At 35.3% G+C, this 14452-nt stretch overlaps 1 protein-coding gene across 2 annotated transcripts; it reads left to right on the top strand.

Moving 5' to 3' along the window:
* Window positions 1–34: 34 nt before the first annotated feature.
* Window positions 35–13754, top strand: PLRG1 (pleiotropic regulator 1). Of its 2 annotated transcripts, none has more exons than XM_011360308.2 (15): window positions 35–151; window positions 1568–1674; window positions 2698–2840; window positions 3533–3586; window positions 4445–4538; window positions 4743–4830; window positions 6129–6230; window positions 7242–7334; window positions 9122–9271; window positions 9358–9459; window positions 9978–10080; window positions 10753–10861; window positions 11858–11997; window positions 12499–12692; window positions 13255–13754. In XM_011360308.2, the coding sequence occupies exons 1-15, from the start codon at window positions 143–145 to the stop codon at window positions 13312–13314; spliced, it is 1548 nt and encodes a 515-aa protein (XP_011358610.1). In that variant the 5' UTR covers window positions 35–142; the 3' UTR covers window positions 13315–13754. The 2 variants fall into 2 exon arrangements, with proteins under 2 accessions (XP_011358610.1, XP_011358611.1); XM_011360309.2 differs by lacking the exon at window positions 35–151 and adding an exon at window positions 1955–2030.
* The last annotated feature ends 698 nt before the right edge of the window (window positions 13755–14452 follow it).

Below are 14452 nucleotides of genomic sequence, written 5' to 3'. Positions count from 1 at the left end.
GACCAGAGCGCGCTGCGCCGAGCTGCGTCACTTCCGTCGTCAGGGCACAAGATTCCGGAAGGGGCTGCGCAGTTGTGGCGGCGGTTTTTGCGTTGGTGATTAGTTTCTTGGGTGCCAGGGTGGCGAAATACGCGGCCGCATCATGGTCGAGGTAAAGTGAGGCGTGGGTCGTCAGGAGCAGTTTGCTGGTGCACTGTGTTTCTTTGGTGGCGGGCGTAGGGGATCGAGGGTTTTGGGAGTCTGGGGAGAGGGGAGGCTGCGAGGGGAGGCTGTTTTTGGCCGAGGCCGAATAGTCTCAAGGTTTTCAGGGAGAGAGGAGAGGCTGGATGAGAGCGCGAGTTAGAGGCTCTGTCTGGGGAGTAAGCCTGAGATGATTCCTCTAGTTCTGATCTGACCCTTAGCCACTTGAGCTGGGCACTGACGTCGCGGGCGGGGATTCTGTCCATCTTCGCCCACCGGTGTTCACCGCCTGCACAGTAGTGTCAGTGATTCTGTATTCTACAAGATCGGCTGTCTTCTGTGATGCTCACTTTGTTTATTTTAGCTCTTCCCCAGGAAAACCTTCCAGTCTTTAATTTTCACGTCTTTCCCTAGTTCGAACGACAATTCTATTAGCAAGCCTTGTCTGTCTTTTCTCAGAACTATTTCTGGACTTTTGTGCATACCCACTGCCATTACCTTAATTCAGACCAACATCATCTTACACCTAGACAGGTGCATTATCTCCTAGCTGGTCTCCTTTCTTCCATTTTTGTTACAGCGCCCCCCATCCCCCACCCCCGCCGCCTCCCAGTTAATCAGTTTAAAAACGTAAGTTGGGCCTGCTTTTCTTGCTTAAAACCCTTTACTGGCCCTATGTTCCTAGAGCAAAAATACAGACCGTTGCAATGGTCTTAAAAAAAACCTTGCCTGATCTGGACCTTGTCTACCCTTGCAACCTCATCTTGCATCACAACGCACCCTCTTACTGAATATATACAACGGTTTTTGCAGCTCTTGGCATTATTTCCACTTCTGAACACCTTTGTATATGGTGTTTTCTGTCTGCCTGTATTGTTCTTACCTCTTCTGTTCAAGGCTAACTCCCTTTCTGCTTAAATATCACCTCGGAGAGATCTTTTATAACGATCCTAAGTTCTTGCCCCATTCTCTGACTCAGTCCCTTGCTTGCTTCCTTCATAGTACTTATCAAAGCGTGGAATTATTTCGCTTATTTTTTTTTGTCTGGTTCCTCTTGATCACAGGGATCATGAATGTCTTTTCATCATTCTCTTGCTAGCTTCTAGCACAGTACCTACCAGACGCATAGTGATAGCTCAGTAAATTTTTACTGAGTAAGTGACTAATCTCGGGCATCACTCAGTTGGTATACTTGAGGCTGTAGCCAAAGAGGAGCTTCCTCCTCTTCTCTGAACTTGACTGCTGTAGCTTACTAAAGATAGCTATGGCGAGTCATACGAAGTTTTTTACATATTTAAACATGTAGTATAACAACTAACTTGTCTTTAATTTAGGTTTGATATGTGTGATTTGTAGCTTGATATGTAACTACACTCTTTCTTTCTAGGAGGTACAGAAACATTCTGTGCATACACTTGTGTTCAGGTCATTGAAGAGGACCCATGACATGTTTGTAGCTGATAATGGAAAACCTGTGCCTTTGGATGAAGAGAGGTAGGTATAGTTTCTTTTCAATCGCTAGAATAATTAAACTTCTAATATTGGGGGAAGAGAGCAGGGAGAGGGGGACCTTTAAAGTTTAGTGAGTAACACTAACACTCATAGGATATCTATTCAATAGTGAATGGTGTTTGGGCATAATTTAAGCTGATTTAACTCTTTTTTTGGCCTTATCTTTTACATTAATTAATTGCGTTTTACAAATACCCAGTAATTAGGAGAGTCCCTTTTAGGTGTTATATTTTATAATCAATCACTTTGTATGTGCTTTCAGCTTCCCTCCCGCTGCTCTCAGAGCCTTGCTGAGCTGAAATTGTACCTGGCCAGTACTTCTACTCCCATCTTTTCTCGTTAGTATGACGAAGATTTTTGAGTGGTGGCATATTTTTGGTTCTACATCTCCAGCTCCAGTCTGGGATTGCATTATGTGCAGTGTTCCATCTTTGTCCTTTACCCTTCTTTGAAAATTTATTTAGTTCCTCAAAGAAGCATTTATATTTAATTTGTAAAGTAGCCTATTAAAAGTAATATAACAAGTGCATTTCTTTTTAAACTGTTGACCTAATTGAATACTTTGATTAGTTCTGTTTTCTATATATCCAGTAAAGGTTACTATAGAAGCTTTTACGGTATTTTTATATTTAGACATTCAAAGGAAAGTATATTGACTCTGAAGTTTTTTAAAAGATATATTAGTTTCTATATATTTTTAAATCAGTTAGACCCTTGATAACACATCATAAAAGTTTTCTGCTTATTGGTTAATTGAGTATTATTTAGACTTAGTGGATGCTATGTGATGGATTGTGAATAAAAGTGTGGAAATGCACTGGAAAATTTGAGCTTTTTAAAATGCTGTTTAAGTTAAAAATCTTAATAAAAACTTTTCCTACATGATGAGGCAAACTTAAGCTATTTCAGTACTTGTTTCCTGGCTATCTGTGAATATATTTAGATTGGTGAATATATCTAAAGTACTCAAAGATACGTTCTTATGTTTATAACTTTTTTAAATAGTCACAAAAGGAAAATGGCAATCAAGCTGCGGAATGAGTATGGACCTGTTCTGCATATGCCTACCTTGAAAGAAAATTTTAAAGAGAAGGGCCCTCAGAATGCGTCAGATTCATATGGTCATAAACAATACCCTGCCAATCAAGGTGAGTCTGGTATTGTCAGAAATGTCAAAATTTTGATGTGAATTTTTAAAATAGGTAAATGAAAGGTCGTATTAGTGCCCCTCCTGGCAGGGCTGATTAGAGCTCTACCCTATTTAACACTCGTACTGGTGTTAATGATGTAAATCTTGATTTCTTCATTGGAGTGATAAGTGAGATAACTGGTTAGTGGATTTTTTTCCTTATAAGAAATAAAAAAAATGATAGTATAATGGTGGCAGAACTTCTTAGGATATGGAGAAGGTCATGGTGGAGACTAAAGGAAAAATTCCTAATCCGTGGGGAGACCATCTGCCTCTTTTGGCCGTAATCCAGAAAGATAATATTAAGCACCGAAATTGTAGCGAATAAAGATAATTAAGAGATTCCAGAGGGAAACCATTTACTTAAAAGAAAAACCGGAGTGGATTATTATTTTATAGGATGATCTCTCTACACAGTTTTGCTGTGTAGCAAATACAGAAGCTTTCTTAACATCATGTCAGCAAATGGTCAAGGAAATCACTATGTATATTGCCAAAAGAAAATGATCAGCTTATCTTATTTCTGAGGCTTGGATTTAATTGTTAACATTTTAGAAATCCAATTGATAGTTTGATATTTAATTCATTAAAAGAGATTATACTAGTACATAAGATAAATTTTGCCATTAACTTCTCTCTTTTTTTTTAAAGGACAAGAAGTTGAATATTTGGTGACAGGTACACATCCATATCCACCAGGACCTGGTAAGTGAGATGTTACATATTGAAAATGTCTTACTGTCACATGTATTTTCATGAACATGCTAATAATGATTCCCATTGCCTAAAAAATACAAGATAAGCTGACTAGCCAGGAATCCATGCATAGCTTTTAGATGATAATTAATACTTAGTATCACATGCATTCGTTTGGCAAACTTTCTTAAGCACCTATATTTTTTCATGCACTGTGCTAGTAATTCAAAGATAGTAAAACTACCCCAGGCTAAGTCAAGCATATTATTTGGAGGTTTAGATAGACATGTAAATATTACCAAGTTTATAAAAGTGATACTGGAAATGTTAATATAGAAGCAGATATGATAGAAATGTTTCCTGGGTGTTTGGGTAGAGGAATTGACACAGGAATAGGGACACAAATGGAGTCGCCAGTATAACAGGGTAGAGGAAAAAATAGCTTAGTGTATGTAAGTACTCTTAATTTTGGAGGACAGGATTTACCATAACGAAAGTACAGGTGAGTCAGTGCTGCTTGTTGTAGTAATTTACGTTTACGCTTCAAAATATTTTGTTAGTATTTGGAGAACTGCTTAATTTTTATATCTGATTATCCCAAGATTATAGATATTTAACTTTACTATCTAGGGCTTTGTGATTCCAAGCTGCTTGTGATTAAATCAGATTTGAGTTACGTGTTAAGCAATATTTGCTGTGAAAATGAATAGCAAAAGACATGCAAAACATAATCAGTTTTTGTAATACCACCACCTGGATGTAATCACCGTTACCTTTTTGGTATAATTTTCTCCAGTATTTAAGTTTAAATGCATACAAGTGGAAACAAAGATAGCTACTAAAAGGAATTTTTTCTTTTTTAAACAGGGGTTGCTTTAACAGCAGATACTAAGATCCAAAGAATGCCAAGCGAGTCAGCCGCACAGTCCTTAGCTGTGGCGTTACCTTCTTCTCAGGCCAGGTATGAAATACCCTTCTAATTACAAAAATTTTGAAAGCATAGTTCACTGTTCACATTTTTTCTCATTTTTAAATTTATTTCTTTATAATTATGTATCACATGGCATTCTTCTTTAACTGCTTTAAAAATTTAACATAAAATTTGTTCTGCAGAACATGAGACTAGAGGCATTAATTACTTAGAATGTGATGTTTCTTGCCTCAGGGTTGATGCAAATCGTAGTGCGCCTGCTGGAGGGGAATACCGACATCCTGGGGCCTCTGACCGTTCACAGCCCGCAGGGATGACTTCGGTGAGTTTCTCTGTGTCAGATCATGCTGCAAGTTTCTACCTTTTGGAACACGTTGCCTTATTTCCCTTTATCCCAAGAGTCTTACCTTAAATATTAAATGAACATTTTCTTGCAGTCGTTAAATAGTAACCTGAGCTAATTTAAGTTGCTAGCAAATTGACATAATTTTTAGAATTTAAAATTCTGTTAATTCTATGTCTACTTACACATTTACATAATATCTGTTTGATGAAGATAATGTTGCTCTTTATTATCCCCTATTAAAAATACAAGGAATGTTATTCTGAAATTGTATTAGTATGTTTTAGATGCGAAAGCTTTTTTCAAAAAAACTTTAAGTTGATTTATATAGTTGGCATTGAGAGCTATTAGTATTGTAGCTTCATGGGCTATACAACTAGTGTATAAATGAGCATTTAGAAATACGTAAGTTTATGTAGGTAAATTGCAGCTACTGTTGTTATTGGTGAAAGTAGTTAGAGAAAAAATAACTGAAAATATGCTGTCACTTGGAATAAGTGGGCTTTACCTCAGTTTATTATGCAGTTGATCTGGCGTTATGGCGTGTATGAATTTAATCCTCCCACCACATCTCTTTGTTAGCCTCCATTCGCAGATCTCTCCTGAGCCTTTCTGCCTCGTTAGGAGGAAGTAATAGTAGCTTTTTGAGGGTAGGAAGTATGGGCTTAAGTATTTTTTGGATAGATGCTAACAGTATAGAATATGTCAGCTAGAATACCTTTTAAAATAGTATTGAAATATTTTGGGGGAAGATAAACAAGGAACTGTCAGTCTCTCCTTTGCCGTATGAATGATGTTAAAATATGACAATGAAAGGCAGTGGTGTTAATTCACTTACAGTCACTTAATAATAGGCCCTTTGTACAGCATTTACTACTCTATGTTCATCATAATAACTGTATGAGGTAGACACTTAATTTCCATTTTATAAAGGAGGCACAGCTGTCACATAATTTTGACTTAGGATCAATCAGCCAGTTATGGGCAGAGCTGGGTTTTGAACTCGTACAGTGAAACGTGCTCTTAAATTTAATGTTCTTCCTCTCTGAGATTTTTAATTGCTGTTTAAAGCTAAAATTAACATATAGAAAATATAGTTTTGATTAGAAGTCTTAGACTCATTTTCTAACTGTACAGACGTTTTTAGCTGTCCTTTCTCTTCATGTAAAGAAAAAAAGCTTTCATAAATTCCCTCTTTGAATTTCCGTTTTTGAATTGATAACATGGAAACTTAAATATGATATCTTTAATAATAATGTGATGTGTTCCATATCTAGGCTGTTATGGAGGGTGGCAATGCCAAGAACTCTGCACTGATGGCTAAAAAGGCCCCTACAATGCCAAAGCCCCAGTGGCACCCACCGTGGAAACTCTACAGGGTGAGCGAATCTGTGTATTATTCCCCTGCGTGAAACATGGTTACTGCTTTCCAGTTGGCAGGGGCTGAGTAATAAAGTAAGGAGGAAAAGGAGCGAATATGAAAACTGGTAAAGTGATCTGAGGTGGTTTGAGGGAAGGGGCTTAGGCACTATCTTAAAAGATATCTTGGGAAGGAGATTAAGTAAAAGCTATACTTGTATTTTGTATAAAATACAGTATAAAATATTGGTAGAAGGCTACTAAATGTGAAGAGATGAAGTAAATTTAGGAAAATGAGTATTTAATAGGGAGGCCAAGGGGAGAAACAATATATTAGGACATTTCCTTGGCCCTACTGATTATCTTTTCAATTCTAGTAAAATAAAACGATTCAAAACGTACCAGATCTAAAATAAAATATGTAGTTGGAAAAGTACATCTATACGTAATTTAATATATATACTAAATTTTACTTTTTAAATTATACGATAAAATAGATTTTATTTCGGTGTAGAGATTTATTAAATTTTAATGGATATGTAGACTTGGGTAACTACTACTACATTCTGGATGTAGAAGTTACATCAATTTGAAACACCCCTGTACTGGTCTATTATAGCCGTACCCTTTTCCAGGCCTGGCAACCATTTATTTAACTTCTCTATGGTTGTGTCTTTTCAACTGTGTTGTATGAATGGAGTCATTCAGTACGTACCTCTTAAGACTGCCTCACTTCACTCAGCTTTGAGATTCTTCCAAGTTGTTGCAAGTATTATTCGTTTTTATTGCTGAATAGTATTCCGTTGTATGGATATACCACATTTTGGGTTTTCATTCACATATTGAAGTACTTTAATAGTTATTCTAAAATCTAATTGTCAGATAACTTTATAATCTTGTATCATTTGAAGATGTGAGGAAAGGCAATTCAAACTTGAATCGAATAAACTTTAACTTATGAATAACGAGTTGAAATTGAATAACCTTTAATTTATGTGTCTACCCATTCCACCTTTTCATTTTTAATACAGGTGATCAGTGGGCATCTTGGCTGGGTTCGGTGTATTGCTGTGGAACCTGGAAATCAGTGGTTTGTTACTGGATCTGCTGACAGAACTATAAAGGTAATAAAGAGGAAGAAAAATATAACATAACTTTCTGTTTGCCATGTACATTTAATCTATTTTAAGTTATTTCCTCTGGTGGGAATTGCTCTTATAGCTCCTCTGATTTCTTAGACCTGAGTATGGAGTAAAATTTATTATATATACTGGTTAAAAGTTCTAAATAATTCTCTGTCTAAAGAGTGGTATTTAAACAACAGTTTTTTTCCAAACGGTACATGCTGACTACTACCACTAATTCTTTTATATTTAAGGTTTTTCCTCTCTGGTTATAAAATTAAAGAATGCTTATCTATAAAAAGTGTGGAAAATATAAAAGAACATAGACTCATATGTAATTCTACTACTGCCAGATATTTAAATGAATTTCTTTTTAGTATTTATTTCTCTGCATGTATATCAATGTGTTTTCTTCTGCACTTTTTTCCTGTGTGTATAAATGTGTATCTTTTAAAAGTCATGTTCGATATGTAATTTTGAACCCTGCTTTTTTTCGTGTAACATTATATCAAAGGCATATTTGTGTGAAAAATCAAACATCTTTTTAAATGGTCCCATTGTATTATATCATTTAGGTATTCTGTAATCTATTTTCCTATTATTGGACACTATGTTTTTAGTTTCCTAACTTTCATTATCACACGTAATGCTGAAATTAATCTTTGTACCTAAAGCATTTTCTGTCTTAAATTATTTATGATAGATTCTCAGAAATGGAATTAATGGGCCAAACATTTTTTAAGTTGGCACCCAAAGTACAAATTATTTTCCAAAATGGTGAATTGATACTTGCAGTGTACAAGAGGATTCTTTTCACCTATTGACTGTATATCATTAACAATATTTACTAGTATGATAAACAGATATGTGTACCTAACTTTTTAAAAACTGTATATACATAATTTCTAGTGAAGTTGAACTTTTTGATGCTTTATTAAGCTACTTTTAGGGTTTTTGGATTTTTCGTTGAGTTATAATTGACAGACAACATTAGGTTAATTTCAGGTGTACAACATAATGGTTCAGTATCTGTATATATTGTGAAATGATCACCACAATAAGTCGAGTTAACATCCACCACCACACATAGTTACAGAAGTTTTTCTCTTGTGATGAGAACTTTTAAGATTACTCTCTCAGTAGCTTTCAAATATGCTTTACAGTATTATTAACTATAGTCACCATGTATATATTTCATCCCCGTAACTTATTAATTTATTAACTGTAAGTTTATACCTTTACGTATCCTTCACCCCTGGCTTCTGGGGTTTTTCAGGTTTTTTGCTTTTTTTTTTTAGATTCCTCATGTAGTGAGATCATGTGCTATTTGTCTTTCTCTCTGACTTATTTCACATAGTATAATGCCCTCGGGATCCTTCTTTATTGTCACAAATGACAAGATTTCATTCATTTATATAACTGAATAATATTTCACCACATTTCTTTATCCGTTCATCCATCAATGGACACTTAGGTTGTTTTCATAGGGGTTTTTTTAAGTTATTGCCATCCTTGGCTAATTTAATACTGTGGTATTCATACTTTTGTTATTAGTGATCCCTTTATATATTAAGAATATTAACCTTTTGTCATCTGTTACAAATATTTTTCCAGTTTGAGCATGCCTTTTAATTGTTTTTTCCCTGTATTTATGGGGAGGGGGTTGTTTTGTAAATTTAGAAATTTTTATGTGTTTATGTCTTTAACTTTTTGGAGACTTAATTTTAACATCAAGATTCTAAAACTTTGGGATAATCAGCAAAAAGAAAAATATTCTTTGATTGCAGATCTGGGACTTGGCTAGTGGCAAGTTAAAACTGTCATTAACCGGGCACATTAGTACAGTGCGTGGTGTAATAGTAAGCTCGAGGAGCCCATACCTGTTCTCCTGTGGAGAAGACAAGCAGGTCAAATGCTGGGATCTTGAATATAATAAGGTGAGTTTGGATTTAAGCATTTAAAAGATGCACCATTCTTTTTCTTACAACTAATAGGAATTTTAACTTTCCTCCTTTACTTGTAGGTTATAAGGCACTATCATGGACATCTGAGTGCAGTGTATGGTTTGGATTTGCACCCAACGATTGATGTGCTGGTGACCTGTAGTCGAGATTCAACTGCACGGGTCAGTGGAACAGAGCGTTGTGTTTAGCTGTAAATGTATTGCATCTTACAGGATGCATATTTGAAATTGGAGTCATATATCTTTTGATAGAAACTTGAAGATAGTTACCATGACTCACTAATAACCTAGTTTCTCAGTTTCTTGGCGATGTTTTTCCATCGTCATCTTTAGTTCTGAAGCCTCACCATTTTGATTTCTGGGAGTACCTTGTCCCTGAAATGTGACACTCTCACATTCCATCCTGTCACCTCAGCTATTGTCTGTTGGCTGTTTCAGTCAGTAGTTCCATTTTACCCATTCTTAGACTTTCAGTCCCCTGATATTTTAGCTTTTTTTCCCCTATCAATTGTCTCTCTACATTGCCTAGCCAGCTTAGAGATTAGCTCTCATTTAAGTGCCTTCTTCATTATATTTAGGCACAGTTGTGTAGTAAATTCTCATCCTTAAATTCATTCAGTTACATGCCTGAGATATAAACACCTGTTCTCTTTGACAGTATGTCTATTACGTTTTTATAGATTTGGGATGTGAGAACTAAAGCCAGTGTACATACGTTATCCGGACATACAAATGCAGTTGCTACAGTGAGATGTCAAGCTGCAGAACCACAGATTATTACTGGTACGATTAATACTTTTCAAGTTTACAGTAAATTCATATCATTGTGATTCAAATCATTGTGATTATACATATATTTTTCATATTATGACTCATTGTACATGTAGTGTTTCTGTGCATTTGAAATTTGTAACATTTCATTTGATAGTTTTTCTCTTTTTACATATCAGAATATGTCATATACAGTATTATGTAATGTCTGACTAGAAAATGGTGATGTTAGATAAATTAAGCATTGTTTCATAGTATCAGAATTACCGATTTAGAAAATTAAAGTTAAAGGACAGGATACCCTGAGACTAATAACCTTTAGAGCTGATTTGAGTCTCGTTTCGATTAAAACAAGATTAATAACAATGGATCTTTAAGAGTAGAAAGTAATTCCTTGATGTATTTCATTAACTAAAAATCATTCGAGTTTTTTTCTCCCTCTCCATTTGTTTTGATCTTCACAGTTGCTCTAGCTGATCAGTGGACAAGCGTTTATTAACTTTTTTTTTAAGAATTAAATTTAAAACCAACCTAAAATTTTAGAAGCAATTAGCCAAGAGTTGATATTACTTTCTTTTAGTATATATGTGTCTATGGAAGAACACTTTATATTTTGTTACCCTTAACTTTTACATTCTTTTCCCTGATCTATGTTTTGGGGATTTGTGTGTTATTTTCATGCAGGAAGCCATGACACCACAATACGATTATGGGATTTGGTGGCTGGAAAAACAAGAGTCACATTAACAAATCACAAAAAATCAGTGAGGGCTGTGGTGTTACATCCAAGACAGTAAGTGTATTCTCTTAATTCCTTGTGTTTCTTCAGTTCTTAGTATAGTACAGAAATACCAACATCAGTACTGCTTTTGGTAGTCCTTTAGACACTGCCACCTCTAGGTCTCTACCACTTATGAACATGAATTTCTTTTATTTTCTCTTTGTAGTATTTTGCTTTGTGCCCTATAGAAGATGAGGAAAGTTTTCTACATGATAAAAAATGATAATGTCAAATGAGACAATATGAATAAATCATGGTTAAAAGCCGAATGTCAAAATAGAAGCTAATAGCTAGATTTAATGTTTTGGGCATAAATATTATTTATTGTACACTGAGATAGACATAGAATAGTTTAATTCTCGAGGAGGAGGAAGTTCATATACATAGGGGAAAAGGTAGGAACCATGAGCATGATAGTCATGGTATCCTAAGAGGCGGAGCATAATATCCCAAGCTGTTGTTTATGTCACGCCACTCTGACATTTTTCTGGGCACATTCATGTCTTTTCTCTTTTCTCTCTCCCTCCTTCTTTTTCTTACCTTATTCCCTCTCTTTTTCCTTTTCCCTGTCTTCCTCACTCCCTTCTCCCTCGTTTCCTTTCTCTCTCTTCCTCTTGCTCTCTTTCTTTCCTTTCCTCCCTTTCATCCTCTTGCCTTCTCCCTGCCTCTCTTGTTCTTTCTCCAAGATAGTTGCACAACCCTTTGCCCTTTGTGTGAATTTAGGGGTTTTTACACTTACTGCTCTAGCTCGATGTAGACCCTTGGGGAAATGTGAGGAGAATAAAACATTAATCTAGGACTTAAAATACATTAAAAATAATTTGTAAATCTGATTTACCTTGGAGCAAATGTCTTGATATTTTCACCTCTTGGTGTGACAATATTTTGATACAACGACATAGATCAGTGAGTATACGTGTAAAATACAACTGCGATAAGCTTTTTCAAATCTACCATTTTATTTTACTTGGTTTACTTTGTCATTAATTGTTTTTAATCTTATTTCAGTTACACATTTGCATCTGGTTCTCCAGATAACATAAAACAGTGGAAATTCCCTGATGGAAGTTTCATTCAAAATCTTTCTGGTCATAATGCTATTATTAACACATTGACAGTAAATTCTGATGGAGTGCTCGTATCTGGAGGTAAAATCATATTTTTATGATAAATGTGTTTTGTCGTTTTTTCTTTTAGTGAATGAGTAAACATTGGTAAAGTTTCTGAGCCATCACACCTAAGTATTGTAGCAGAACTTGCCTAGTTAATGTGTATTTGAATGTTTTTATATGTGTGTTCATGCTTATTCATAATCTATGCAGTATATTTCATAGGTCAGCCATTTTTAAGTTCCCATGTGGTAAATGTAAGCTAGGAATTTATGCTGGGAATCGCCTAAAGTTTGGCAATATATTCTGGAATTAGATGTCATTTCGTGGTGCTTTTTGAGATCTGTAGTAAATTCTGAATTGAACACAAATGAAAGTGGACAAACCAGTGTTAAGAGAAGCTTGAGTGCCTGTGTCTTGTGTGTCTTTATAAATGTAGTTACTACCGTGATGCTTGGCTAATGGTTGGTGCTTAATGAATGTCTGTCAAGCTGAGTCATTACAGGGATTACCAAGTTTAACTAGCTCTTTCCCTTTAAGCTGACAACGGCACTATGCATCTTTGGGACTGGAGAACTGGTTATAATTTCCAGAGAGTTCATGCAGCTGTGCAGCCTGGGTCTTTGGACAGTGAATCAGGAATATTTGCTTGTGCTTTTGATCAGTCTGAAAGTCGATTGCTAACAGCCGAAGCTGATAAAACCATTAAAGTGTACAGAGAGGATGATACAGCAGTAAGTTCTCTATTTCACATTCATTTTAAAGTAAATCAGCCATGCCAATTTTGCAAGTGTTTTATCATTTTAACATTACCGAAATTATCACAAGGGAAAATAATCTTTATAGTATTAAAATATTTATCATCTTGAGTAGTATCTGCTTGTAGATTTCTGTATTGTTTTCATTGATGCCAGCAAATCCATAGATTATTTTATTCCAGCTTTCCTTATTACAGTAAATGGGAAAATCTTACACTAAGAATAACACCAAATAAATAGATTGCTATGCAATTAATTCTAGAATCGTCAGCTTTGGTGTTACTAGAATATCTAAATAGCAATTTTGTTTGAGATGAAAAACCATACACTGGATTTGTAGTGAAGCCATTTATTCTTTATTAGATTCAGATAATGCAAAAAGTTTGTCAACTGTTCCTAAAATTGTTGAATAACTGCTAAATATATGACGCCAAATAGTATACTTGAATAGATTAGATACCTTATTTTTATTAGAAAGGAAGTTATTAAATATGAAGCAAAGTAATAATCTTTTTTTTTCTTACTTTTCTATTTTTAGACAGAAGAAACTCATCCAGTCAGCTGGAAGCCAGAAATTATCAAGAGAAAGAGATTTTAATGTGGCATTGTCTTCATGGTGGTCTCCCCGCCCCCACCCCCACCCCCCACCCCCCGTTTTTGTTGTTTTTTGGTTTTTTTTTTTTTAAGCTTGGTATTGATGTCATTTTGTGCTCTGGCTAGGACCACAAAGCAGAAACTCATGCTCGAATCATTGCTGCTTCATATTTTGTATTAAAGTGTAATTCTAAAATAAACAGTTTGAGATCCTAGGAAGATGCAGATATCAAGCATATGCAGGTTGTTGAATATAACTATTCTAAAGATAGACTATTTTGTCAGTTTTATTAAAAGACACCCTCTTTTTTTTTTTTAACTTACAAAACTGCTTACATAAATGATGTGTTTTGAAGGGAGCAGTCAGTTTTATTTTTTAATCCTTTAAAAATAGTTATCTGTGACTGATAATTTGGGATTAAAGGATTTGAAGCCCTGATTTAACTGATGTATGTTTATTCCACAAACAGTTTTTGCGTGCATGCTCTGCAAAGTTCTGCGCTAGATACTGTTCAGGAAATAGACAAATAAGATATGCTTGTCCTCCAAGACTTCTAGTTTAGTAACTTATTGTAGAATGCTATAATAGAGGCGCAAGCAAAAAGCTGGGGTAACAGGAAAACACCATTAATTTTTCCTGGGAGAATCATGGAAGACTTAATAGAGTAAGTGGTATTTGAGCTGTGCCTTGAGAGGGCAGAGAAAGGAAGGGGTATTTATTCTAAGGAGGCATAAAGTGAATGCAACCAACGTGTGAAAGCGTGTGGCGTGTTCTAGGCGCAAAGTGCCCTCTGCTGCAGCTGAGTGAGTACAGGTGGCGCTGGTGGCGAAAGCTCGTGTTTGGAGTTTGGTTTTTATTCCACAGCAGTAGGATGCCAGTATAGGTACCAAAACCTGGGGAGATTACTGGAGACAGTAATGGAGGTATTTGAAAGATGTAGCAAGGTCTGCAATCTTTCATGAAGACTTTATAGAAAAAGTATTAAGTTTCTGATACCTATGGTTCCTAGTAAATACGAGTTTTATAAACCATGCCCTGAGGATCCTGATTCCCCATCAGTCAAGATTTGTCAGACTTTACTTTCTGTAGTTAAAAAACACAGTTACAAGAACAATTGCTTTAAAATGTTTTTCAAATGTTA

This window comes from Pteropus vampyrus, unplaced genomic scaffold (assembly GCF_000151845.1).
Source record: "Pteropus vampyrus isolate Shadow unplaced genomic scaffold, Pvam_2.0 Scaffold53, whole genome shotgun sequence".
Taxonomy (NCBI): Eukaryota; Metazoa; Chordata; class Mammalia; order Chiroptera; family Pteropodidae; genus Pteropus; species Pteropus vampyrus.
The sequence above is the reverse complement of the archived record's forward strand: the minus strand, read 5'-3'. Positions and strand labels throughout refer to the sequence as shown.